This window comes from Podarcis bocagei, assembly GCF_964188305.1.
Source record: "Podarcis bocagei genome assembly, chromosome: 7".
Lineage (NCBI taxonomy): Eukaryota > Metazoa > Chordata > Lepidosauria > Squamata > Lacertidae > Podarcis > Podarcis bocagei.
Window position 1 is genome coordinate 53,645,554 of NC_138132.1, and position 25,598 is coordinate 53,671,151.

Here is a 25,598-nt window from a genome sequence, read left to right on the forward strand (position 1 = left end):
TTGCCTCATTTGTCCCAAATTAAAAGCATGGCTTGAATTTATAATGTCTAGAAGGAAAAGTGTAATGTTCAGGGAAAACCAGCCTTTTGGGGGTTTTATCAAAGCCCCAGTATCTTGGATCACATATCAGAAATGGATTGACCCTCTAACGTGGCAGGCTGCTTCCTTTCCCCCCCATCCACTTTGCCTGCCTTGAGCACACTGTCCAAGTTGCTCCATAAATCCTGCCTCCAGTTAATAAATGATGAACTGAGCCTAATAAAGCAGCTTTAAATATTAATCTGGAATGTAAAACCAGAGTGGCATTAGCAAACAGGAAAAAAGCAAGGCATTTAGTTGGGAAAGGTGAGTTTGGCACACAGGGTCTGCAGTTTCCATTGTGTGATGTTACTGTTTTCTACTTGTAGCTGCTCACATCTCTTTGGGCATAAGTCAGCTTGTTCTCTCTGCCTTCTAGATGCCTCCTTCTTCTTTGGCTGCCCCACTAACCTATGCCAGCTAGCATCATGGTTAGCTGCTGTGCCACTGGGAGCATGTGATGGTGGCATGCCAGAGCATTAACAGTGGCTGCTCCTGCAATACACAGATGCGCTCACTGCAAAGACTGGGAAGCATGAAGGACTAAATCTAGGAATCTGGCATGCAAGCCTGTTCAGTACGGGGAAGAGTCCTGGCCTGATCATTAGCACCCCACCATGTTCATCTGCCTAGCACCTCCTGGTTGCCACATGCACACAAGGCAACCAGGCTTCTCACTGTTTAGCAGGTGCTTCAGAGCACCAGGGCATTCACAGCCAACTGCCTCCTTTTATGGGCACAGCAGCCATACATCCAAGGGACCACAGCACAGTCATTGCATTGCACAAGCAGCTGGCTTCCACCTGCCTACCTTCTGAGCTTTTCGTTTCCTTTTTGTCTGGTCAAATTTGATCTTGTTTTGTATAACTGCGTTTTTTGTTTTTTGCAGGAGGCAGAATACATACAAACCTCAGTAGGATTTTGTGCCTGTTTTCCCCAGACATTTATCTGTACAGGAGGATGATATCTTTCCTGAATCAGAGGCCCAGAGAACATAGTCTGTTGCCCTTGCTGTAACATTATCTGGCTCTGCCTGCACACTCAGAACAGTGATGACAATTCATTCAGCTGCTCCTGAGAACAACCCACTAGGATGCAAACAGCCCTCGTGGTTGGGCCCAGTTTTTACTCTAAAGCATATTCCACTATAGACTAGATTGTGTCTCTTAGCCACAGGAAAACAAAAACAAAAAAAGGTCGTGATGATGCTAGGTAAAAGATTTGCAGCTTCCCACAACCTTCAAGTTGGCCTTCTCTGCTTTATTATGTACAGGTTACTACTATGATCTGGATGACTCTTACGATGAGAGCGATGAAGAGGAAGTGCGAGCCCACCTGCGATGTGTTGCAGAGCAACCCCCATTAAAGTTGGACACCTCCTCTGAGGTAAGCCCCATCTCTTACTTCACATAATACTATGGACAAATTCTGGTCCATAATGATTTCCAAGAGTTGACAAGTCTAGCTGCGCCAGGTAAGATCACTTGCTAACCTATTACCAAGAACTGAACTTTGCTAACATCATACTATTATCTGTCTTTTAGAGCAAATATGCTTGAGTTGAAAAGTGGGAGTCTGTGACGTTCCAAATATAAATGATTTGTTCAATATCTCAGGGCAAATTCCAATCAGTGCCACAAATCCCAAGTTCTTGCAAGTGGCACTTTCCCCCTACCCCCAGCTGTGTGTATTTTTCCAGGCTGAGGATTGAATGCTGATCTCAGCCTGGAAAAATTCCTAGAGTTGAAGGAGGAAGTAAAAAAGAGTGACTCTCTTCCCACTTCCTCCTTCAACTCTATGGATGCTTCAGTCACTGCCTTCTGAGTCTCAAGAGGGAAGAGCACAGAGTAAAGAGCCAGTAGGAGTGGGTAGGCTCAAATGCAGTTTATCACTTTTTTTTATTAAAGAGGTAGCAACAATAGTACATATTAGCTACTGCACACCCTTCCTACCCACCTTCCCTATAAGTGGGCACTGGTATACTGTAATAAGCACATTCTCACTTGCATGTTTTGGCAGAAAGAGGATTTTAAAAACAACAACAAATGGTAGTCTAGTGCTCTGTTTGTGTGAATGGGTGGGTGTTTTGTATGTGAGGGGGGAGAGAGAGAAGTGGCGGTAATGGACGTCTCAACTACACTCACCCACTCTTATCACTCCACAAGGAATGCAGCCCTCAAGTTCAAAAAGTCTGCCCACCCATAAGTGAAGCACAAGCACATTCTACCTATTTTTTCCTTTTCATTTTTCTTCTTCTTTTGGCTGTCTGAATATTGTCAAGTATTTGGATAGGCCATTGATAACTTATCTTCTTTTCTATGTAGTTGGCATGCTGTAAGGAATTAGGCAGCTAGGTGTTTCTCTTGAAAAGACAACCCTTTACTGAGCAATGCAGACTTCCTGTGGTTTCTTTAAACAAAATGATAGCACATACTTCACCTGAGAACTAATATCATGGAAACACTGGCTGATGTATACCTTTAAGCAAGAGAAACCATCTGAATGAGCATCCCTCCTTTGTTACGCTCTTCCAGAAACTGGAGTTCCTACAGCTTTTTGGACTGACCACCCAACAACAGAAGGAGGAGCTGCTGACTCAAAAGCGGAGGAAACGGCGGAGAATGTTGCGAGAGAGGAGCCCCTCGCCCCCTAGCGTCCAGAATAAACGCCAGACACCCTCTCCTCGTTTTGTGCTCTCAACACGTTACAGCCCTGATGAAATGAACAACAGCCCAAACTTTGAGGAGAAGAAGAGATTCCTTACCACCTTCAATTTAACCCACATCACTGCTGAGAAACGGAAAGGTGAGTATTGGTTTGTGGGAAGATGGGTCGATGATCTTCCAGGATGTGAGGGAAGCTTAAGTGGGTGTGGTAAGTTCAAAGGCCATACAGAGGAGCATACCTCCTGGAATCTGTTGAACAAACTGCAAACTGCAAGCCAGTGTGTCCAAGGAATGCAGAAAAAATCATGCACTTTTGTGTAAACTTGTATATGAGGGTCAAGTGTCATGTAAAATGGCCTCTTGGAAATTGGACTGTAGGCCACTTGACTTCTCAAAGCCTCCTCTTCCAGAAGCAACCCACATTACAACTAAAGGAAAACTGTGGATCTGGCCTTTGTCTAGTGCCAAAACCTGCTGCTGCCCTGCAGTTGTTACACGGCATTGTCTTAAGAAAGAGAGAACAGCCTGGTAGTGTTGGTGTAGCATTGTGATGAAAAGTATGGGCTAGGGACTACCAAGAAGTATCTTCAGATCTCAGCTTAACCTTAAACTCAATACTCTGGTGCTTAACAGCATATGGGCAGCTGGTACAAGCTTTTGAGTTCAAGGCCCTTAACAAATTAGGTCCAGGCTATCTTAAGGACTGCCTGATCCCTTATATCCCTACCCAGTCACTGAACTCTTGTGGGCTGTCTCTGTTAGTGTTCCCCCATGGCTCAGATGCATGGCTTGTAACTATTAGAAGCCATGCATTCACTTTTGTGGATCCAAGCCTGTGGAAATCCCTTCTAACTGAAATTAGACAGGCATCTTCCTTGCTGAAATGTCAGACACATGACTTAGGCTTTCTTGGTCCAGCAGGCATTTTAAGGTCGTGTTTAGTTTTTGCAATGAATTTCTATTGTTTTATTTTCTGTGAAGGTTATTTTTATGTGCACCCCATAGAAATGCTAATGATTAAGTGGTTTATGTGTCTTAAATTAGAAAAAAATACAATAAAATACAGGTCTTTATAGCACAGTTGTGAGGATTAGTGATGATATGTGTGTGCTGCTTTGGTTAACTCTTAAAAAGTGCAGTATATATTCTGAGAAATTATGTGGTGTTAGATTTTCTTATTAAGAGCCAAGAGCAAAAAACGAACAGGCTTTACTAACCAGGAGTGGAGAGAGCTGCTCTCTGGGACTGTGTATCAGTCCTGCCTCTTTCATTTTGCCTCTGAGCAAAAGCTAGTTTTGCTCACTGCTTCTCATCTTTCAGATACAGAGAAGCTGGTGGAGATGTTCCATGCCATGAAACAGAAAAGTGCCTCCACAGCAGTATCAGTGAAAACCTCCCCACGGGACAGTCCTAGTAGCGTCCAACCTGGTAAGTGGCTATAAATGGCAACTGTGTGACAGCAAGGGATTGATGCCTTCTTGGCTGGGGCTTCTTGAGGCTGCAAGATGTCCCAGTGGACTTGATTATCTTTGTCTGTGACTTTCTGCTAGGGTAAACCAGGCAGATTAAGTCCAGGGAGACGTTTTGAGTGCCCGATTACAGGAGTGTTGTTTGTCTGCCAAAACAGAACATGTGGTGTACTTCCAAGAACTGGATCTGCAATACAAACCAGTACACATTTACTCAAAAGTAAACCCCACTGATTTCAATGAGGCTTACTTCCAAGTATGTATAAAATGAGTTGCAGCTGCCGCCAGACTTTACAGAAATCTCAAAGGGAGGGGTGGGAGTGCCCCTTGTGTCTCATTATCTCCAACTGCTTCTTAAATAACCCAACAATAGGCACATGCCAGAAGCTGCAAGCTCAGGAGGGCTGGGTTGTATGTAACTTCCTACACTGCTCACATAGTTTTGGTGGGAGGTATTTGCATCTTTTTATTTTATTTTATTTTATTTTATTTATTTTATTTAAAAGCATTTCTAAACCATTTAATATTTCAAAAATCTCTAAGGAGTGTAAGCTATTTACAATGTAAAAATACATTAAAACAAAAATACAACTTAAAACTAATAAAAAAGTATAAAATGCCCATTTTGTCACTGCCCTATTATTTTGTGTAGGGTGCAGAGTGTAATTTCTAAGTGAATGTACAGAGCTCTACAAGGGCAGGCAGTCTTTCTGGTAACCTGGTTGTTCAGGGCTTTACAGAGGTTGTGTGCCGCCACCACCCCTCGTCTCTGCCAAGCAGTAGGAAGATTCCAGGGAGTTGCAGGCACTTGCCTAGGGTTGTGTTTCCATTGGGAAATCAAGGCACAAGAAGACTAGTGTCTTTAAGAAATGTTTTATTTTACACATATTTACACCTAAAGCCTTCAGTGGAGGGGTTCCCTCACTGAGAGAAGTGAAGTTACCGGGAAATGGGCACAGGGCCTTCTTGGCAGTGGCACCCTCCCTGTGGAATACTCTCCCATCAGATGTAAAGGAGATAAATAACCGTACAACTTTTAAAAGACATCTGAAGGCAGCCCTGTATTGGGAGGTTTTTAATGTTTGGTGTTTTATTATGTTTTTATGTGTGTTGGAAGCCGCCGAGGGTGGCTGGGGAATAAATAAAACTTATTAATAATAATTTATTACTATACCCAAAGAGCATCCCCCATGGCTCCTCTGATAGCTACAGCAAGCTTGGGTCCAAAGCAGCAGCCAGTCATGGCTCCCAGTCTGTTGATGCAACCTCCTCCAGCCAGTGCTTCATGGAGTTCTTCCCAACTTCCTTCTTGTTGCCAGCACACCTTGCAAAACCAACAAAACAAAAAAAAACCCCTCTCCTTCCATCTGCTCACCCACCCACCCTTCCCCATACCTAGTTTTGTTTTGTTTTTTAAACAGGACACATTTTTCCTGTGTGATGTCATACCTCCTGTAACCTCCCCCTCCCAACACTGTTATTTCTTTTGCTAACACACAGCTGCAGATGGAGGGGCAAGGACAGCACCTGCATGGTCAATTGTTCTGGCACTTAATTCTCCTTCTAATCGCATTCAGCCTGTAATTTAAATCTAATGTCTGGCATCTTCCCTTCATACTCCAAAAAAACCAGCTAAATTCTACCCCTTTATTAATTTCCAACATTCACCAACTCTAGCAGTTCTGAGTGCCCTTGCACCCCCAAACTCTGTTACCCCAGATCTGTAACGTGTCAACCGCGCATTAGCAAGCTTCCTCAAATGAGGCAGCTTATTTGTGCACACAGATTTGCTTGCCTTGAGCAAAGTTGTTGTTTCCTCCCATGTTCAAAGAGAGTCTTATAGCTACCTCAAGGTAAATTTTGCAGTATTCTCGGAGCAGAGCAACCAAGGGATAACATGTCAGCTGAGTACAAGTCCCAATTTGCACTTGACAATATGTCATCAAAGGCATTGTAAGAGGTCTTTGGAAGCGTCTGCTATTATTTTAGGAAAGAAACAAGTACTCACCCAAGTTATGCATCCCAACTGAAGCAGTGTTTCTGTTCTATTTCTTTATGCCAGAGAATTAACAGTAACTCCAGAGTGCAAAATGGTAATTTGTTTTTCAGAACCCTTTTGTTCAGTCACGGAACTCTTAACAAAGGGAATTTATATCGAAGCAGCACTGTGGCTGCCCCGAGTGACTTTGTTTGTTTTTCTTTCTTTTGCAAAGAGCCACAAGTACAGCAAACTGCTGTGGATTCAGAGAAACCAGTCAGCATTGCTGCTGCTTCGCTGCCAGACTCTCAGAAGACAGCTGAGCCCAGCAGAATGGAACAGCTGCGACCGCATGAGTTTCCAAGGTCCAAGGAGCCGGCTCCTATCTCTGCAGAGAAGCCTAAGTTGAGCGATGGGCACATGGCCAAGAAAAGCCTGAGCATCCTTAACTATGTCCGAGGTTCTTTGCCGAAGGACATCCCTGTGCCGTTATCACACAGTATGAATGGGAAGAACAAGCCATGGGAGCCCTTTATAGCCGAGGAGTTTGCACATCAATTCCACGAGTCTGTGCTGCAGTCCACACAGAAAGCGTTGCAGAAACACAAAGGTAATGACAACTTGTAGGAGGCAAGTAGTGCCAACATCCTGCCAGAGATATATGTGAGTGAGTGATAAGGGAAATGCACAGGACTTTTGGCTTATGAGGGTCAGTTTTTGAGCCCAGTTTGGGATTGGTTTCCTTGCTGCTTGCATAATTCAAGTTTTGGATATGCAGATTTTACATGGATTCATTTTAGATGACTCTACACAACCCAATTTCAATGTTTAGTAAAGCCATTGTGGGGATAGTTGCTTGAAGTATGTTCAATGCATAGTGCATTCCAAATAGGGGAAAAATAGTGATCATTATGGGGAATAGAATCACTGGAGTGCCTGGTACAGATTTCAACCCAGTTCATACTTGGAACAAATGTTGTATGCCCACATAAAACTGTTTACACACATTTAATATTTTTGGTATTATCATTTGCTTCTCTTGCTAGAATAGCCTGAATGTTTTTCAGTAGGCAGTAGTAAATATGATAACTTCATGAAATGCCCTGGAAATACAGCTCACATAGTGAAAAGCTCATTAATTTCAGTGGACAGAAGTGCAGAATATAAAGTTGTTACAGTGTGTTGGCAGCAGCTGTTAGTCAAAAGCAAAATAAAAAAAATTAAGGCAGCCAATAGGAGACTCCAATTCAGCAGCTGAAGGTATGGGTCATAAATGTTTTCACTGACTAGGTCTGAGAGATAGTAAAATCCCCTGAAAATGTCTCTTGTACTGAATACAGAGCATTAATCTTGGTGACATACCTTTCCTCTGAGATAACATCTTGCGTAGAAATTGTTAAAACTGTTAATGTCCCTTTCAGCAGTCCTATTTTGAAAGAGGTGGTGGGATATTTCTTGGGCACTTGATTTAAGCTTGGCCATCTGAACTCTTAAATTCTTCTCTATGTCTGACTGCTCTGTGACCTTGACAAGTCTTTTGTTCCTTCCCCCTCCCAGAATTCCTCAATGGTTTCCCTTTTTATTTCCTTTACACTTCCCCTGAGTGTGTGTGGACTCCATCATTTGGGTCTTGCTTTTAATAGTTCCTTATGGGTGATACTTATAATTGTAGTTGGAACTTACTTTGCACAAATATTGGAGCAAGTTGCAAGGATGGGTTAATGTGATATGGAAGAGCTTGATGCAAAATTACTTCTTGCAGAGAATTTGCTTTCCTCAGTAGTGTATGTGTCTAGGCTTCTTCATTTGCTTTAGCTTAACTTAGCTTTCACTGTGGGTGCAGGTGCTTGCAACCACCTGGATCTCATCCCAGAGCAACAGTGCATTTTCTCCAGAGTATGGATAATCCACACCCTTGATATGTAAGTGGGGAGGTGGGCAATATACTTCAACCATCTTACCTTGTATTGACATAAGTATTTTGAAGTTTGAGCGCAGCTAGTCCTAACACAGAAATTAGTCAAAAGGGACATGCAATGCAGATGTTTTACCTCTTACAATGCTGCCTTCTAGGAAATGCAGTGGCACACTCCGCAGAGCAGAACCACAAAGTTGATGCCTCCATTCATTATAACATTCCGGAGTTGCAGACTTCAAGTTGGGTGTCTCTGCCACAGCAGAATGGCCAGAAAGACTCCCAGCATAAGGGTTTCATACCCCCAGAGCATGAAAAGGTCTCTGACTCAGAAGAAGAGGAGGAGGAGGAGGAAGAGGAGTATCCCAGACCCAAATGGCAGGGGATTGAAGCCATCTTTGAGGCTTACCAAGAACATATAGAAGGTAAGCTGCCTTGCCTCAAGTTGTTTCCCAGTGACGCAAAGGGGAAAAAGTTGGAGCAGGTTATTGCTGTTTACTTTGCTCCAATCTTAGCTATTCCTGTGTGAACATATGCTTATGTGTTCTTCGTCAAGATCAGAAGAGTATTTTGTCCTGGTAAGAAACAGTCTATGCTTTGTGGACACAAATTTGCCTAGGATCAGTTTTTTCTTTTCTGTTAAGAGATTTATTGTACAGTCAAACCCTGGTTGTCGAATGTAATCCGTTCCGGAAGCCCATTCGGCTTCAGAAATGTTCGACAGCTAAGGTTGGTTGCAGGAGCTTCCTGCACTCAAGTGAAAGTCACATTGGACATTTGGCTTCCGAAAAATGTTTGAAAACTGGAGCATTTACTTCCAAGTTTTCGGCGTTTGGGAGTCGAAACGTTCGACTGTACTATTTTAAGTTCCTCAGTGCCCTTCATTTCTCGAGAAGCATCTTTCATAGTTTAAGACAGGGTAAATTTCAAGATACTTTACAGTACTGAGTTTTTAAGGATAGTACGGACTACAGATGCTCTCCACTTCAGTTTCACTGGTCTGATTGCATAGTGCAAGCATGCAAGCTCCCAAGAGAGACAGCCACTGCTTGGTTTACCATGCTGTCTGAACGTGGTTGAGTTCTTTCCAGGCTAACCATGAGCTTTTTAAATCAAGGTTTGTGCTATTATTTACAGCTCATGTTTTTTCCAGTAGAGCTAAACTATGAGGTTTGGGTTCATATGACTCAATAAGCCAAACTGTGGGTTAGTATAGCAGCAGAACAACCAGGGCAGGGGAGGAACAAAGCAGCCACACTCTTCTCTCTAGGAGCCTGCATGCTCATGCATTTGCACTAAGCCGTGGTCTGGCTTAGTGTGATATACAAACCAGGCCTCTTGCATGAGTACCAGTAGTTTGTCAGGAACCTAGCCTGGTACTGAAAAGTGACAAATTCTCTAAATTTGATTGCAGAGCAAAATTTGGAACGACAAGTGCTGCAAACCCAGTGCAGACGCTTGGAGGCCCAGCACTACAATCTCAGTCTGACTGCAGAACAACTATCGCACGCTATGACGGTGAGTGTGGATTCAACACCAATTGCATCTCAGCTCTAATGTCATTTTTTCTGTTCTGTGCTTCAGGAACAAAATCCATTATTGTGGTTATACTAAATCATGTTACTTGAAATGTCTCTTCTCTTCCTATGCAGGAACTAAGGAACCAGAAGCAGAAGATTGTCTCTGAAAGGGAACGACTTCAGGCCGAACTAGATCACTTGAGAAAGTGCCTTGCGTTGCCTGCAATGCAGTGGTCTAGAAGTTACTTCAAGGGGTATCCCAGGTGACACTCCCTTGTACTAGGCCGAACATATAGTATAGAAATAATAATCTATTTTATTACCTGGAATATTTAATATTTTTCACTGGGAGGTTTGAAGCTTAAAAATAAGAGAATGTGCCATGCATGGAGCAATGGACCGTGGAATCCAGGAAAATCCAAACCCATCTCTTGAAAAGATGCAACTGAATCTTTTTAAGCCTGCGAGTAACTTGCTTAGAAGGACTCTAGTTTTGGTTAAATTTGAAAGGGTTATTTTCCTTCTGCTTCCTCTTCTGCCTTTTTAAAATACTGTTTTTAATCCAGAGATTCCACCAATGACACTAACATCCATCTCCCGTTGAAGGGGCTGGGATTATCTCCATACACATGCTCCTTTTTGTTGCCATATAAGTTCAATTGCTATACTTTGGAATCTGCCCATTTTATTTCTGAAATACAGTTTCTCAATCCAAGAGACAAGGTACACATCAGTTTTTGTTAGAATGAACTGGATATTTTGGATACAGAAATAATTATCTGCAGATTAGTAGGCCTAGCAGAAGAAAATGCAGCTTCCAAACTTGACTTCCCATGCATCTATCAGCTTTTTGCTGGAAATGCATTTCACTTGAAAAATAAAAGTGAATAAATAAACTGAAGGTACCTTTTTATTACTGGGGAGGGGAGGATGTACAGAACAGTGATATACATACAACACACACAGATTATGTACCCCAGTGGGTAGAATTTTCATACAAAGATTTTACAATTAAAGAGTGAAAAAGGTGCTTCAGCCTTGTACTGTGTATATATTTAAAAATGTTTTGTATGTTTTTATTACTTTAATTATTGTTATAAAAAGCTTGCCATTTTCAATATGTTTCTGCTTTTTTTTCTTTTTGGCAAAAAGATAGCTTGCTTTTAGTGTTTGTACTGCTGCTGGTCAGGACATGAAAAAAATATTGAAATGTTTTTTAAAAAGAATTTTAAGGAAAAAGCTTTCCACTGGGGCACGTGCTATCACTTAGGCATTTTGCGATGCATAGCACCAGTTTCTGGTACAGTAAATTCTCCTGCGCAACTGGAGTTTCTTTTCCCCATTTCCCCCTGCCCTGCTACCCCTTTTTTCTTCAAGCACTTGGAATACTGAATGTCATATGATCTGTTGCTATTGAGAGAAGATCTTAGGGACTACACTATCAACGTTAGTGGACAATAATTGGCTTTGTTCCTTTAACCAACACCACTTAAAATCGTAGCACTAGCAGCATCAATTATATGAGGCTTCCAAAGAAGGAAACATTATTCCAAAAACAGCAAACAGTTAATACAAAGGAAGAAAAATACTGTGATCTGTGTCTGAAGCTGTCTGTTTCCAACCTGCTTCATATACAGACCCAGTAGCACAGAAGCTACTTCTGGCACAGTGTGACCCTATTCCACAAGAATGCATGTGTACATGAGACTATGAGGGTAGATTTCATGGGTCTTTCATACCTGCCAGTGCAGTTTGCATAGCATTCAGTTGGCTTACCCACATGGTCATGTTATTCTCATGCCATGCAATCCTGCAGCAGGAGGGTCACATACACTAAAAATAGGTCCCAGGCTCCTAGGTCCAATGTGTTGGGGGCCCTCAGCCTTGTACTAAACCCAGGTAAGAGAGATTTTTTAAAAAAAAGGTTTACTCAAGTCATGTCTTATTTGGCCCATGTAGCTCCTGCCAAAATTTAGGACTCCTCTGACTGGTTATCAAGAGCTAGTTTGGATTAGTGTTTTCTTTCCATATTTAAGTATTAAACAACATTTTCATACACAGTCCTAGCAGGTGGTTTTGCTATCCTTCCTTATAATCCATGCATTTAAATTTTAAATTGACAGCACTAGAAATTAAAGGCAAGGTGGATAAGCCAGACATCCATTCACCAACTGATTTGATCTGCAAACATGCTCTAAAAAAGCTCAAAGCTTTGAGTTTTAAAGCCTTGCCTGACAAAGCAGGTTCTCCTTTTGCTTTGTTTATCAGTCTGGCAACACCAGTCTTTTGTGATGTATGGAAGCACTGTTAGATTAATCTACGTCCCTTTAAGGGAAGCCTAGAATCAATATTATAAAGGATCAGGCACATTATTTTATGTGCACTGATCTTTCACACTTGAGGGGATTATATACACAAGCAAGGCCCAGCCCTCCCAAGTTTAAAATGGTTTCCCCTTTGCCTTAACTATTCAAGGCCTCACCAACCAATATTTGCAGAATGTGTGGCAAAAGCACAATATTTTGACCAAGAATATAATATAACCCGGGGATTTGTAGCACCTTTATAGTCAAGGTTCACTGAATTTTGTCAGCCTCTTTGCATTTTATAATTTTAGTAGCTGATGTGCAATGCTTTTTGCTGTTGCTATTAAAAATTCTCTTTCCCCGAATAATGACAATGAAAGGCAAGCGGGTGTGCTCTTGTAGGACTCTACAGTGGCCAGATGCAAAGTAAAACAAAGCTTCTATCCTTTTAAATAGCTGCTTAGAAGTAAATTCAGCTGGTGCAGTTTCCTCACCACTGTGTGACAAACCTACACCTGCCACAATTCCCTTTTCTATGCAACTCTTAAGAATACCAAAGCCCTGACCAGCCTCCAGAAGAAAGTTTATCTATTATAACAAGAAAGAAACCTAGAGCAAATTTATGGACCTGTGTGACACAATGTCCTCTTCCTGAATGCAGAAAGAGATTTTTTTTTCACATTAGCAAGTGATCCTTCAAACAGCTAAAGCTGCCAGTTTCTGTAATAGTATTCTGAATATCCTTCCCTGATGTACTGAGACAATCGGCTCTATTGGAGCATGAAAGAAAAGAGCAGAAAAATGTAAAAGTCACTCATATTTCCCCCTCTGAATGATGTTAGGTCATTATCACCCATTTGCCTTCAAAGGAAAAAAAATTACATGATTGTCGTTAATACTATTTCATTCCATAAAATAGGTTTTGCCAAAAAAGCAGAATACAAAATTATACCTTAACTTGTTTTAGTCACACCCCCTTAGGTCAGCTGAAAAGTATCAAAATAAGGGACCACAGGGAAACTCAGTTTGCAGTAGTTTCAGTGCTCATTCTGGCCATTCAGGTTTCAATATATGACCAGAGTAAAGTATTTATGTGAAGTATTGACAGAAGGCAACAAGCTGGCATTGTCAGATAAACCTAAGGGGTGGTGGTAATGTAGAAAGTCATAGTTTAATTAGGAAGGTGTTACGGGAACAAAGATGGGATAAAACAGTAATGGCTCTACTAATTTATTTCTGTCCAAATAATTATACATCCACTTTCAAGCTATCAAGGTTGAGTGTTAACTGAGGGTAATTTGGATGATATTTCCATACCATGTCTATCAAATTGTTGCAGTAGCAGTGTCTTTCAAGTCAGTGTAGATTACAGCTTTTATATCCTAGTGTTAGCAATGGACAGGGGCATGGGGAGATGGGCATAGAAAGGAGGAGGCCATTGCACTCATTTTTCTAAATGTAATTGCACTATGTGTGTCTTTTTCTTTCAACTGAGCAGAATGTAGGCAAGACTATATGGGAAGATGCTTGCACCACGCTGCTCCAGCTTTTACAAGCCCAACATGTGCTGTTTAAGGACACACATTAGAGCCAATTGGCTTGATTTCTATATATCTACATACAAGAGTAAATAATGAATGTGCACTTACTCAAACTCAGTTGAATTCAAATCCAGATTCAGTGGTACACAAGCTGCCAGATCAGTCACAATTTCCCATTTAGAACAAGCCTGCGTTGTCTGAAATACGTTTGTCTTTCCCTCAAACAATGCAAAAAAGCATGAAGGCAGAGAGGTTAGGAGGTGCTAGTATGAAAACTACAGCAACCCATCTTGGAGCAACCCTTCTTTCAAAACATTCTCTTCTACAATGATGGGAGTCAATTCCTTCTCCCACCTACCCCATCCGTCCCAAACTTTCTGGCCCACTGCTTAAATTCTCAAGACTACCCCATTTGCTCTCCGTTGCCCCCAGGGCCATGCTGACTGGTTGTTGTTATAAGAGGTGCAGAATTTCTCAAGCAACTAAACACAGAGCATGAAGGGAGAGCAGGAGGATAAAGCCCAGACTGGCTGGGGCAGTTTAGATGCTGTGAGACAAATTAAACCTGTTTTAAGTGTACTTGTTTGAATTTAATGTAATGTAATATATTTGTTGAATGTAGTAATTAGGTATTTATGAATATATTGCTGTAATTTCTGACAACATCCAAAAAATAAAATGTTCCTAAATCATGACAAAGGATTATTTTCCCAGCAACCCCAGTGGTGGATGGAAACTACACTGACTGTGTATAAATTAAAATTTGAAGTGTTAACTATGCTTAAAGACACAGATCAAACCTTTCAACACAATCTGGCATTTTATACAGTATTCACTATGAAGGCATCATACTGCCATTGCCCCAACTATACACTAAGCTAGTTGTTTATTCCCCACTGGGATGAGCAGGCAAGCTAGAAACTTGCAGGGGCTAGAACATACACAGCCACCCTAGGACATGAATTCCAAAAGCTAGCACTAACTGAACTAGCTCACAAGTCAGCACTAAGTAATACTAGAGAGCACAAAATATGGCAGAAGATGCTATTGAAGGAACAAACAGAAATCATGATTTTGCATGAAGTAAGTATGATTGTTTAACAACAATCTTAAATGGTATATATTGTAATGGTATATATTCTCCCATTACAAGCAACATCTAGCACCATCATCAATAATGTTACTTTGTCACTACATAGTTTCTTCAGTGTAGGTGTGAATTTCCAACAAATTTAACCTCTCCTACATTTTTTATATCGCAAATGAAAAAATTAACAGGTTGAGCTTGCACTGGGACTCTGCATTATAAAAATATCAAAAATTTCAAAAAACTTTTTGCAAACATTTCACTAAAAAGTACAAAAGCACAATACTTTTTGAAGAACTACTTTAATGATCAAGTATCTTACAGCCAGCCAGCAGAGGTCAGTGTGTTGCTGCCTAAACAATGTACACTTTACTGCAGTCTAGTTAAGAATCTGCCTCATTGCCAAGTGTCAACATAACAGTATTTGGACTATACCCTCCTCTTTATTATTTTCCTCCCTTCTGCCCCTACCAACAGCTATAAAGGTTACAAACCAGACAGGTAGGAGCACTCACTGTATGACTGAGGGCCTGAGTCCTAACAGCCAATGAATACCTACATAATTAAAATGGGGTAGATTCTGACTAGCAAGTGACTGGCTTTAGGAAATTTAGAGCAAAGAGTCTACAGCAGAGATAAAATGCAGGTACACAAAACAAATCGATTTACTCTGTGAAAAACAGAAACAAGGCACATGTTCTCACTTTCTGCAGACACACATACACAAAGCAGTTCACTTCAGTGGTTGCTGACAAAGCAACCAGAGAGGATCCTTTATCTCTTGAGGACAGTTGACAAATAGACTGCAGTAAGTGATATCACAATGGAAGCACACAGTGCCCTGCTGGAAAGATGGGTTATCACTCCCCAGGCAGGCTCACAGGAGTGCTGTGCAGCCAGGTGTATAAAATAGTCTCACTCTGTCATCTTTCCCAGAGGCATCTGAAAATAAGGGCCCTCTGAGGAAGTGGATCCTGTGGAGAAGGATCAATTTATTTTCTTCTAGTTTTAAGACTGAGAGTAAAGCAATTCAACAAAGTAGCAAGACAACTGCAAAGAGTTGCAGCCAATTCACCTTGGAATGACAGTCACACAGGAGCTGAGAGGACTGTTGCACAGGATCATCTGTTTGCTGAGGAGAGCTATTGTCAAAAAAGGCTGTGCACCCCCCCCCCCTGTGTTGCTTGCAGATTGGATCAGCCTTAGTTTTCCAGTATTTGTCCACAAAAGGATATGTTATACTGAATCTTCCCCTGATGTCGTCTTTGCTTTCAATACAATCTTATAGGAGTACTGGAGACCAATATTTTAGAGGCAGCTGCCTAAAGCTCAGGAAAAACTGCTGAGAATCAGAACGTCAGAATGTATTTCATGGAAGATTTCGGTTGTCAAAAGTCCTGAGACTGCGAACTTTCTCCAGGCTGGAGATTTGTACGGAGCTTGTACATATGATCTAAAGCTTGAGTAAGGAAAGCCCCAGTAGTGTTGATCTCCATTAGAGTCAGATTATCCAGCTTATAAGAGAGAAGGAACAAATGTTACAAAACAATAAGCACAAGATTTGTAAAAAAAATTACATAGTTATGTGGTCACGTAAGGAATAACAGAATCTGGTTGTACCCCTCAATAGTTTCAGTAAGCATGTTTCTAGTTCACATACCGTATTTTTCGCTCTATAGGACAAACCGGACGATAAGATGCACCTAGTTTGTGGGGGAGGAATGAAGAAGAAAAAAATTCTGAACCCCAGAAGCCAGAACAGCAAGAGGGATCTGGGATAGATATCCTAGAAAGGCTTCTGGGATAGCCTCTTGCTGTTCTGGCTTCGGGGACAGCCTTTGAAGCCTCCGCAGAGCAGCGGGATGAAGGCACCCTGCTGCCCTGCGGAGGCTTTGCGCAGCCATCCCCAAGCTAGAACAGCGAGATGGAGCGGTGCGCCGCACTCCGTCTCCCTGTTCTGGCTTTGGGCTTAGCCGCGCAGCCTGCATTCGCTCCATAAGATGCACACACATTTTCCCTTACTTTTTAGAAGGGAAAAAGTGCGTCCTATAGAGCGAAAAATACGGTAATTGCAAGGCTAGGGCTTAGTGACATTTATGCATAATCTTCCAAAAACATGTAAGATTAGATTGTGTTTTTATCGACTAGGGGAAGAGATCCCCTAGTTTCATTTACCCCAAGGTAATCCTTTGACCGGACTTTCAGCTCCCATCATCCATGAAAATTGACACATTGCCTGGGGCTGATGGGAGGTAGAGTCCAGCAACATCTAGAGGGCCAAAGGTTCCCCATCCCTGATTTATCCATTTATTTCCTCCTAAATTCTCAGTCTTGAAAATTGTCCCCAAATATTTCAAACAGGACTACAGCAAAGATAGCCTACTAATCCAGTCCAGTTGTTGTGTTCCATATAGAATTTCTGCTCACAGAATTTGGGAGAAGGGGGTAGTAATGGGACACCAGCCACATGAAAAAATCCTGCAGTGCAGCCTTCCCCAACCTGGCTCCCTTGAGTTGTTTTAGACTACCGCTACCATCAGACCTAGCCAGCCTGACGGACAAACAGGGATGTGGTAAGAGTTGTAGTTGAAACATCAGGGTTGGGAAAGGCTGCTGTAGTATAACTGTTTCACATATATACATGATATTTATACAGTATATGTCCCAACATCCTGATATGGAACCAAACTAGAAAATAGGGTGGTTTAAGGGATTAAGGGAGCACATCTACAAATGTGCACAAGTATTTCAAGAACAGACTTGCTTCATGCATCTGAGCAGCAAGAAGATGCATTTGACTGGAGCTCTCAGGTGCTGTACATAATGGCAAGATCAATGCATATCATCATTCAATAAGTAAGATTCAGTGCACAGTTGATTCATAACATTCAAAGCAAAATTGCAAACATTCATGCAAAAGACTATACAATGCTTGCAAGTACAAATCAGTGTCAGAAGAGCAGCAATCAAAACACAAAAAAACAGACCTGCTGCCACCATTTCTTGCTAACTAGGAAACCACTGCCACTTTCACAATCAATTTTAGATGACTCCCACAACGCACTGCTTGAACATGCACTACTCATATATTTTCATGTACTACACTACAAAACTTAGCAACTCATCACAGATTCCTCTTACCCTGGCATGAGCTTCCTGCTGTCTAACAAAGCTATCAGCAGACAACCGGAGTTTTGCAATTCGAGTATCCCAGATATCCTTAACCAATGTTCGGATCTCATCTGCCTTTGGAATATTGTCCACAGCACTAATGGAGAAGGGAAAGTTATCAGAATGGGTGAAGAACTGTACTTCAGTGGTAGAGCATCTGCTTTGCATGCAAATGGTCCCAGATTCAATCCCTGGCACCTCTAGATATTTTATAAGTATTTCAAAACTACCTTCCACTATACCATCACAACATATTAAAACAGCACTACATATTCTAAAACTAATTAAAACATATATATTGTCCACTAGCATCTTAAGAGACCAACTAAGTTTGTTCTGGGTATAAGCTTTCGTGTGCATGCACACTTCTTCAGATACCTGTGTGTGCATGCACACAAAAGTTTATACCCAGAACAAACTTAGTTGGTCTCTAAGGTGCTACTGGACAATTTTTTTATTTTTTTATATATATTTTGACTGCGTCAGACCAACACTGCTACCTACCTGAATCTAAAACATTAATGTGAAATAAGCAAGATAAGAAAGCCACTGCCAATCGGTGCAGAAAATACTGAGCTAAATGGACCAGTGGCCTGACTCTTTAAAAGGTAAGTTTTCTACATTCCTAGAATAGGCTACAAAAGAACAATTGTCACTTTGTATGCTCATTTCATAAATTGCTGGACATAAGCAATATTCACCAGCTTCTAAAGCAGTTGTTATTTTCCCCATATCTGAAGCTACAAAACACTGGATGAGCTGAATTCTACATTATTGCAAATGAGAATATTGAACTCTGTGTCAACCTAGTTTTGAAGCTAAAGGTTGCAGAAGAGAGATATACTGCCATTACAACAAAAGTTAAGCACCATACTAATAGATGCAAACATCTGCATTTGATAAGCACTCTGGACAGTGTTCATTTAATGTTCCCTTCTGGCTGTCATTCTCTCATATATAAAATTCATCATCATCTAGATGAAATCTAATGTGACCCTAAATGGTTTGTTCATATTAGAACTGTCAACTAGAAATCTTGCCAGTGAGGATTCCTTGGAATGATTTGGCTTTTAACTGTAAGCTACCCTGAGCTAGGCAAATACATTGGAATATCAGGATACATTTTCTAAATCAATCAAAAAACACTCACTAGTTCAGCAACAACTTTGTTAATTCCATGTAGAATGGGCTAGGCATTGGAGTGAAAGTATCTTCCTTGCGCTCCTGTTCCCGAATTTGCTCCAGTTTTTCTAGAAAGTGATCAAAAAGAGATATGGTATACAAAGAACTAGATGCTGTAATTTCCTGCTTCCAGCAGAAATAAATCTTGCAGGAACAACCACTTCATCAATACACTGCATAAAGAGGAGACAGCATTCCCATGGAGGAGCTTCAGCAATGAAAAGTTATTAACAGGAATCTGTTAGTCTAGCTAGCATGCTGTCATGTTCAGTAACAGTACTACTAGGGCTCCTAAAGAAATCAGCACCTCTATTGTGAAGACATTCTCCATCAAGACTCAAAAAGCCTGGTGTGATAATAGCACAAGTCGGCAAGTTAGGTAGAGTTGTGCTTAACATGAATGAGCAATCATCTCACTACTATAGACCTTTCTGAACAAACATGATTTGCCATGAAAACACATATTTGAAATCAAAGTTAAAGCACACTAATATAATCATAATTCTTGATGTCTTAGAATTCACTTGTTAAACTTATTTTTTTATATTGTTGTAAACAGTTGATATATTTTTGATACAACAGTGTGTGTGTGTGTGTGTGTGTAAGTGTGTAATATATGTGTGTGTGTGCGCGCGCACGCGCCTATATCACATATTGCTGAAAATAGTATAGCTTTCTATTTTTGAAAAAGTATGTTATTTTTAAAACATTAATAAGAAGTTAAGAACTTTAGAAACTGTAACGTTCAATCAGAATTTTTAAAACCTATATGCTGAGATGCTGCGATAAATGTGGATGGATAGCCAGGTAAACAAATTTTAAAAGCAATTAAAGATATTCTAGCAATTGAGAAACAATAACTTCAACTCAAGCAGCAAAAATCCAACTCCTATGAGAGGCCACTCAGTTAATAACTTACTTGCAGGTGATAGTTCTTACCTACATCCATCCATTCTGGAGGTATAAGTCGACACTTCTGCCTTTGCTTTAGGTTGATAGCCAGCCAGAGAGGCACATCCACAGGCAGCCCAGGATTAAAGGGACCCAAGTCCCCCTAAGTGAGACATTCACAATGAGGTGCATAAGAAGCTGTCTTGTATAACTGTATCTAGCTCAAGGACTTGGCACTGCATGGGAGAAACTATCCACTTTTTCATACATGAGTTTTTGCCAGCCCTGCCTAGAGATGCTTAGGAATAACACCTCAAACCTTTTGGTTTTTTTTTAAATAATATTTATTACTTTATAGATTGCAAAAAAAGAGAAAAAAGCAAGCAAGAAAAAAAACAAAAGAAAAAACAAAGGAGAAAAACAAAAAGAAAAAACAATACAATACAATATATAAACAATACAAAACACAACCTAAACTCAAAACTAAACACATTAAACTAGGCTAAACAAACCCCACTCCCTATCCTTAACCCTGAATAGAACAAAACAAAAACAATTTAAAAATATACATTGTCTCTTTTCCATACTCTATTTTTCATTCCCTTGTTTCCTCTACCTCCTCACACCTCCCTTTTTGTGTTCCACTTCTATAAATTGTTTCAGCAAATCCTTTCCATCTTTCTCCATTTTCTGTGATATTGTAAATAACGTATTTTTTTAACCTTATTTTCCATTAAAACTAAGATACTTATATGTACTTAACTCCTTATAACATTTCTGTTAAGCCCATAAAAAATAAGAAAAAAAATCATTCCACCATTTTTCTATCACTCATTAGTTTTACCATAAGGCTATATATAAACTTTAAATTTTCCAATCTTCTTCCACCATCTCCTCTCCCAGGTTTCGGATTCTGCCAGTCCTTTCCGTCAATTCCATGAAGTCCATCAACCTGACGATCTTATGTCCGAGGCTCTTAACTCTTTTCCAAGTCCCTTCTGCAGATCTTCTTCATTTGCTTTAATGCTAAAGAGCAAATCTCGGGGAAACTCCAGCCTGTCCAACCTTTTCTTCCTTCTGAACAGATCAACTAAATTTCCATAGTTAAATCTACAGTCCATGAAGTATTTCCGGGTATATTTCAAAATTCCTCCAATTCCAAAGGCCCCCAAAACTTCAATCTCCTCCAGGCCTAAGTCCATGTCCCAAAAGTCAGTTAATCCCTGCATAAAAGGCTCTTTCCAACTTTCCTTCTTTAATCCAAGCCGGGATCCATTCCTCGGAGTCTGACTTTTCCTAGATTCAATCATAGAAGGCCTCAACTTATAATCCTCAATTTGCTTCTGAAAAACCACAGATCTCACTTGTATTATTTTATGTTCAACAACAGCAGCATTCTCCTTCTCCTCCTTCTCCTCCACCATTTGTCCTGCCAAAATGGGTTCCTGTACCAAATCCTGAATTATTTCTATATTAGTGTTCGCTTTTTGACTCAAGTTGGTCACTTTCTGTTCCAAATTATCAACTTTGAAAGTCATGTCATCCATCTTCTTATGAAGCTGTCCCAGCGAACAGCTTATCTTGCATAAAACAGTCACAATGGCCTCTCCTGTCAACATTTTTAAATAATCCAAGGTCGCTCTCTGGTTCTCAGACTCCTTATCTGCCACTGGAAATCCCCCAGTTATATCCTGTAACAGTTTCAAAAGCTCCCTCTAGAGGGAAACAGTCTCCACTTGTATCAATTCTTTCAAGCGCAACTCAGGCATTAAAGATAAATTTTCAGTTACTTTTCCTCTTCTTTAAACGCAGAAAGGGACAATGGAAACAGTATCTTACTCTTATTTAGCTAGCTGTCAAATCCGTTCTGTCAAAAGCACTCTCTCCAAACATCAACTGGCAGCCCGTTCCCAGGTTCAGAGCAGTGGTAATTTAATTTCTTCACTCTCTCCTGCAGGCTCACTAGATCCAAAATTTCCCCCTCTTCTCCTGCTTCCAAGGGGGTGTTTGTATTTTAAAACCGGTGGAAATTTGATCCTTAACCAAAAGCTTTCAAAGGCTTTAACTTGTAACGTCTTTGCTTCAGTCTATTTACAAAAACGGGAGGCAAACTTCCTGTTTATAACCTTCCCGTTTCAGTGCCGAATTAAAATATTTAAGAATCCAATTTTCCGTTTTACTCACGAGTAGTTGTTTAAGGTCCAATTGTCCACAGGAAAAAGCCAGCGCTCTCCGGCAACAGCAATGCGGCTTCACTCCGTGAAAGAAGCAGTCGATTCAAAGCACCGCGCCACTCACCCCACGTCGCTCCGGATCCCCAAAACAGGGTTTCCCCGCGAGTAGGGGATGCGCAAAGGTGCCAGCCGAATCCCACGTCCACAGGCTTCTCCCGCCTGTGGTTTTTAATGGGTCTCCACCTCGCCGTGGCGGTTCAGACCCTGTTTTCCACGGAGCGGATTCCTCCCGATCGGAGGAAATCCACCATTGCCAGAGGCGCCAACCCGGAAGTCCAACACCTCAAACCTTTTGAATACAAGAGAAGAAGAGTTTGGATTTGATATCCCGCTTTATCACTACCCTAAGGGGACACGGGTGGCGCTGTGGGTTAAACCACTGAGCCTAGGACTTGTTGATCGGAAGGTCGGCGGTTCGAATCCTTGCGACGGGGTGAGCTCCCGTTGCTCGGTCCCTGCTCCTGCCAACCTAGCAGTTCAAAAGCACGTCAAAGTTCAACTAGATAAATAGGTACCGCTCCAGCAGGAAGGTAAACGGCGTTTACGTGCGCTGCTCTGGTTCGCCAGAAGCAGCTTAGTCATGCTGGCCACATGACCCGGAAGCTGTACGCTGGCTCCCTCGGCCAGTAAAGCGAGATGAGCGCTGCAACCCCAGAGTCAGCCACGACTGGACCCAACGGTCAGGGGTCCCTTTACCTTTTACCTTTAAGGAGTCTCAAAGCGGCTAACATTCTCCTTTCCCTTCCTCCCCCACAACAAACACTCTGTGAGGTGAGTGGGGCTGAGAGACTTCAGAGAAGTGTGTCTGGCCGAAGGTCACCCAGCAGCTGCATGTGGAGGAGTGGAGACGCGAACCCAGTTCCCCAGATTGCAAGACTACTGCTCTTAACCACTACACCACACCATACAAAGCATGTATACCACCACAAGGAAAAGTCGTAAGTCCTTTTTTTTTTTTTTTGGCAATTCTGATCTCTTTAACTGCTTGTTAAGCTTCATTTCTGGGGAGAAGTGACTAAGCTGAATTTTCAGGGAATAATTCAAAGCTATATTATAATTAAGCTGGTCAATGGTCCATATAGCACAGCACTGTCTACTGCAGGAGTAGCCAATGTGTTTCCATTCAGATACAGCTATATTCTCAATGACCACAAATAGGTTATTCCCTCATTTCATCTGAGATGTTTATTCTTTAATATATTCAAAAGACATGACCATGTATGGAGGACTGCAGGAGAAACGGGAGTCAGGCAAAGTCATTATCAACCTGCTCCCTGTCTCCCTACAATACAATAAAGTGTCTTGTGGGAAATATCCTGATGGTTTTGAAAATGTTGATATTGCTTGTTGTTTTTTTTAAGTTGTTTAATAATTTATTTAAAGCCGCCTTCAAAGGATTTGTATCCTAAAATGTGGGATAACTGCAACACTACTGTAGCAAAAAGAGAATATGTTTTGCAACACCCAAGTACAGTCATGGGGAAAAGAAAGTACACCCTCTTTGAATTCTGTGGTTTTACATGTCAAGGCAAAATAACAATCACCTGTTCCTTAGCAGATCTTAAAATTAGGTAAATAAAACCTCAGATGCTCAACAAAACATAGTGCACCGTGTCATTATTTATTTAACAAAAATAAAGTTAAAATGGAGAAGACGTGTGGAAAACTAGGTACACCCTTACTGCTTCCATAAGAATTGAGAGGCTAAGTAGCAGACAGGTGCTGCTAATCAAATGCCCTTGCTTAACTGATCATCAGAAAATGTGACCACCTCTACAGATGCTGAAGTTTTAGCTGTTTGCTGGTCTGGAACATTCAGGTGTGTTTTAACACAATGCCAAGGAGGGAAGACATCCCAATTCATGGCTCTTGCACTGGCATATAAAGCCCTAAACAATCTGCAGTCCCAAAATAAAGAGCACACCCTCCCTTATAAACCTATCTTAAGATCTGCAGGAAAGTCCAGCAGGCTGTTTCACCATCCTGTTAAGCTTATGGGGTGGTGGTACATGGAAGGAGCTTCTCTGGGATGGCCCCCAAGTTGTGGAATGTACTCCTTTCAGAGCTTCAGAGCTGCATCTAGCCCCAGCAGAGGCCAAGTCCAGCATACCACTCACTGCAGTGTTGCTGATGGTTTTGTGTTTGTGCTTACAATCTATTGGGGTTGTTATGCAGAACAATGTGGCTAGTGTGTTGTTTAAAGCAGTATGCAACTTTGTATTGGGACTGCATGGTGAAAAGTAAACTATAAAGCTGTAGCAGATTTATTAATGCTGTAGCCAACGTTAAGTCATACACACAGTAGACCTGCTGAAATTAAAAAGGCAATAAATAGATGTAAGTTGGATTCATTAATTTCAATGGGTCTACTCTGAGTAGCACGTTGGCTACAACCCTGTCTTCCAAAGCGACATAAGGCTCCCTTTTTATTGCTTAATATGATTTGAATAAAGTTGACTCTTGCTCAATGACAATGTACTGATAATTTCAAATCCTTCATTTTTTAAGCGTTTTGTTTCGATAAGGTGCTAGGAGTCGTGCGTTTTTTCATTGCTTCTTCCCTCTTTTCAAGAGCTGCCTGCGTTATTCAAAGGCGAGACATAAGCAGTAATATAAGTAACTACTATTGGGTGTGCTTTTCCCCTGCCATTTTTTTCGTTCGAGGTACTTATTAGCGGAATATATAGCACAACTACACCGTGAATAAAACATTACTATTAATTAACCGCAAGCCCCCGTCTTCCGCTCCATGATTTCGTCATTTAAACGCTGTTCTCCCACCCCACGCCGTCCGCCCCACTTCTTTCTTATCCCCTTTGCTTCCATCCCATAATGTTCTCTTCCTCACACTTTGACCTCGGTCGGCATTTCATGACTACCCGCCTCCGACGTCCCGCCAGCCGGGCTCCCTCCGCTGCCGACCCACCCCAATGAGGTAAATCCGGTCCATGCTGAAGTTGGGTATGATGGTGACCAGCTCCTGCTCGGCAAGGAACTCGGCCTCGGCGGGATCCATCGGAAGACGAAAAGAGGCGACCTGGCAGAAAGCTAGGCCTCACACCGCCCCGGGAGCACCGTGAGGGGAGACGGCGGAAGAAGCAAAAAGCGCGCCGTCTCAGCGCTCGCGACCACGAAACGCTGAGGTAACTACGCCTCTCATTGGTTGAGGGGGGGAAACAAGCCCCACCCACTACGCCCTCTCCGTTATTATAGGTAAGTCTTTCTCGCGCGCAAAGTTTCCTCTCCTCGTCTGAGGTAGTAGAGCCTGCGATTGGCCAGAGAGCAAAAGCAAGGCCCCGCCTACCGCTTACGGTATGAAAAGTCTCTGCCTCTTTTTTCGCGCGCTCATTCGCGCCCTGAGTTAAAGGAGTCCCTCATTGGTTGGTGTGAGAAAATAAGCCCGCCCGCTACCCTCTCTTCGTCATTTGAAAGGTTCTCGCGCGCACAATCCTCCCTTCTTGCCGCCCCCCCGGTAGTGGCGCATGTTATTCAGGCAACACAAGAGCGTCGCCCACCTACTCCCTACGATAGGAAAGTCCTTTTCGCTCTCATTCCCTGCA

At 41.7% G+C, this 25,598-nt stretch overlaps 2 protein-coding genes across 11 annotated transcripts in view; one reads left to right on the top strand and one right to left on the bottom strand.

Moving 5' to 3' along the window:
* Window positions 1-14,172, top strand: part of GSE1 (Gse1 coiled-coil protein) — a 443,486-nt gene extending 429,314 nt beyond the window's left edge. For all 10 annotated transcript variants that reach the window (XM_081201103.1, XM_081201099.1, XM_081201097.1 and 7 more), the window contains 7 exons: window positions 1,352-1,464; window positions 2,613-2,883; window positions 4,065-4,172; window positions 6,427-6,801; window positions 8,265-8,531; window positions 9,521-9,624; window positions 9,759-14,172. In XM_081201103.1, coding sequence (XP_081057229.1) covers window positions 1,352-1,464; window positions 2,613-2,883; window positions 4,065-4,172; window positions 6,427-6,801; window positions 8,265-8,531; window positions 9,521-9,624; window positions 9,759-9,893 — 1,373 coding nt within the window. In that variant the 3' untranslated portion in view covers window positions 9,894-14,172. The remainder of the gene's footprint in view (window positions 1-1,351; window positions 1,465-2,612; window positions 2,884-4,064; window positions 4,173-6,426; window positions 6,802-8,264; window positions 8,532-9,520; window positions 9,625-9,758) is intronic.
* Window positions 14,173-15,722: 1,550 nt separating this feature from the next.
* Window positions 15,723-25,260, bottom strand: GINS2 (GINS complex subunit 2). Its single transcript, XM_081201308.1, has 5 exons — window positions 24,965-25,260; window positions 19,853-19,967; window positions 18,882-18,981; window positions 17,702-17,828; window positions 15,723-16,074 (listed from the first exon to the last, which is right to left on the bottom strand). Exons 1-5 carry the CDS (start codon window positions 25,052-25,054, stop codon window positions 15,949-15,951), a joined length of 558 nt encoding a protein of 185 aa, XP_081057434.1. The 5' UTR covers window positions 25,055-25,260; the 3' UTR covers window positions 15,723-15,948.
* Window positions 25,261-25,598: the final 338 nt, after the last annotated feature.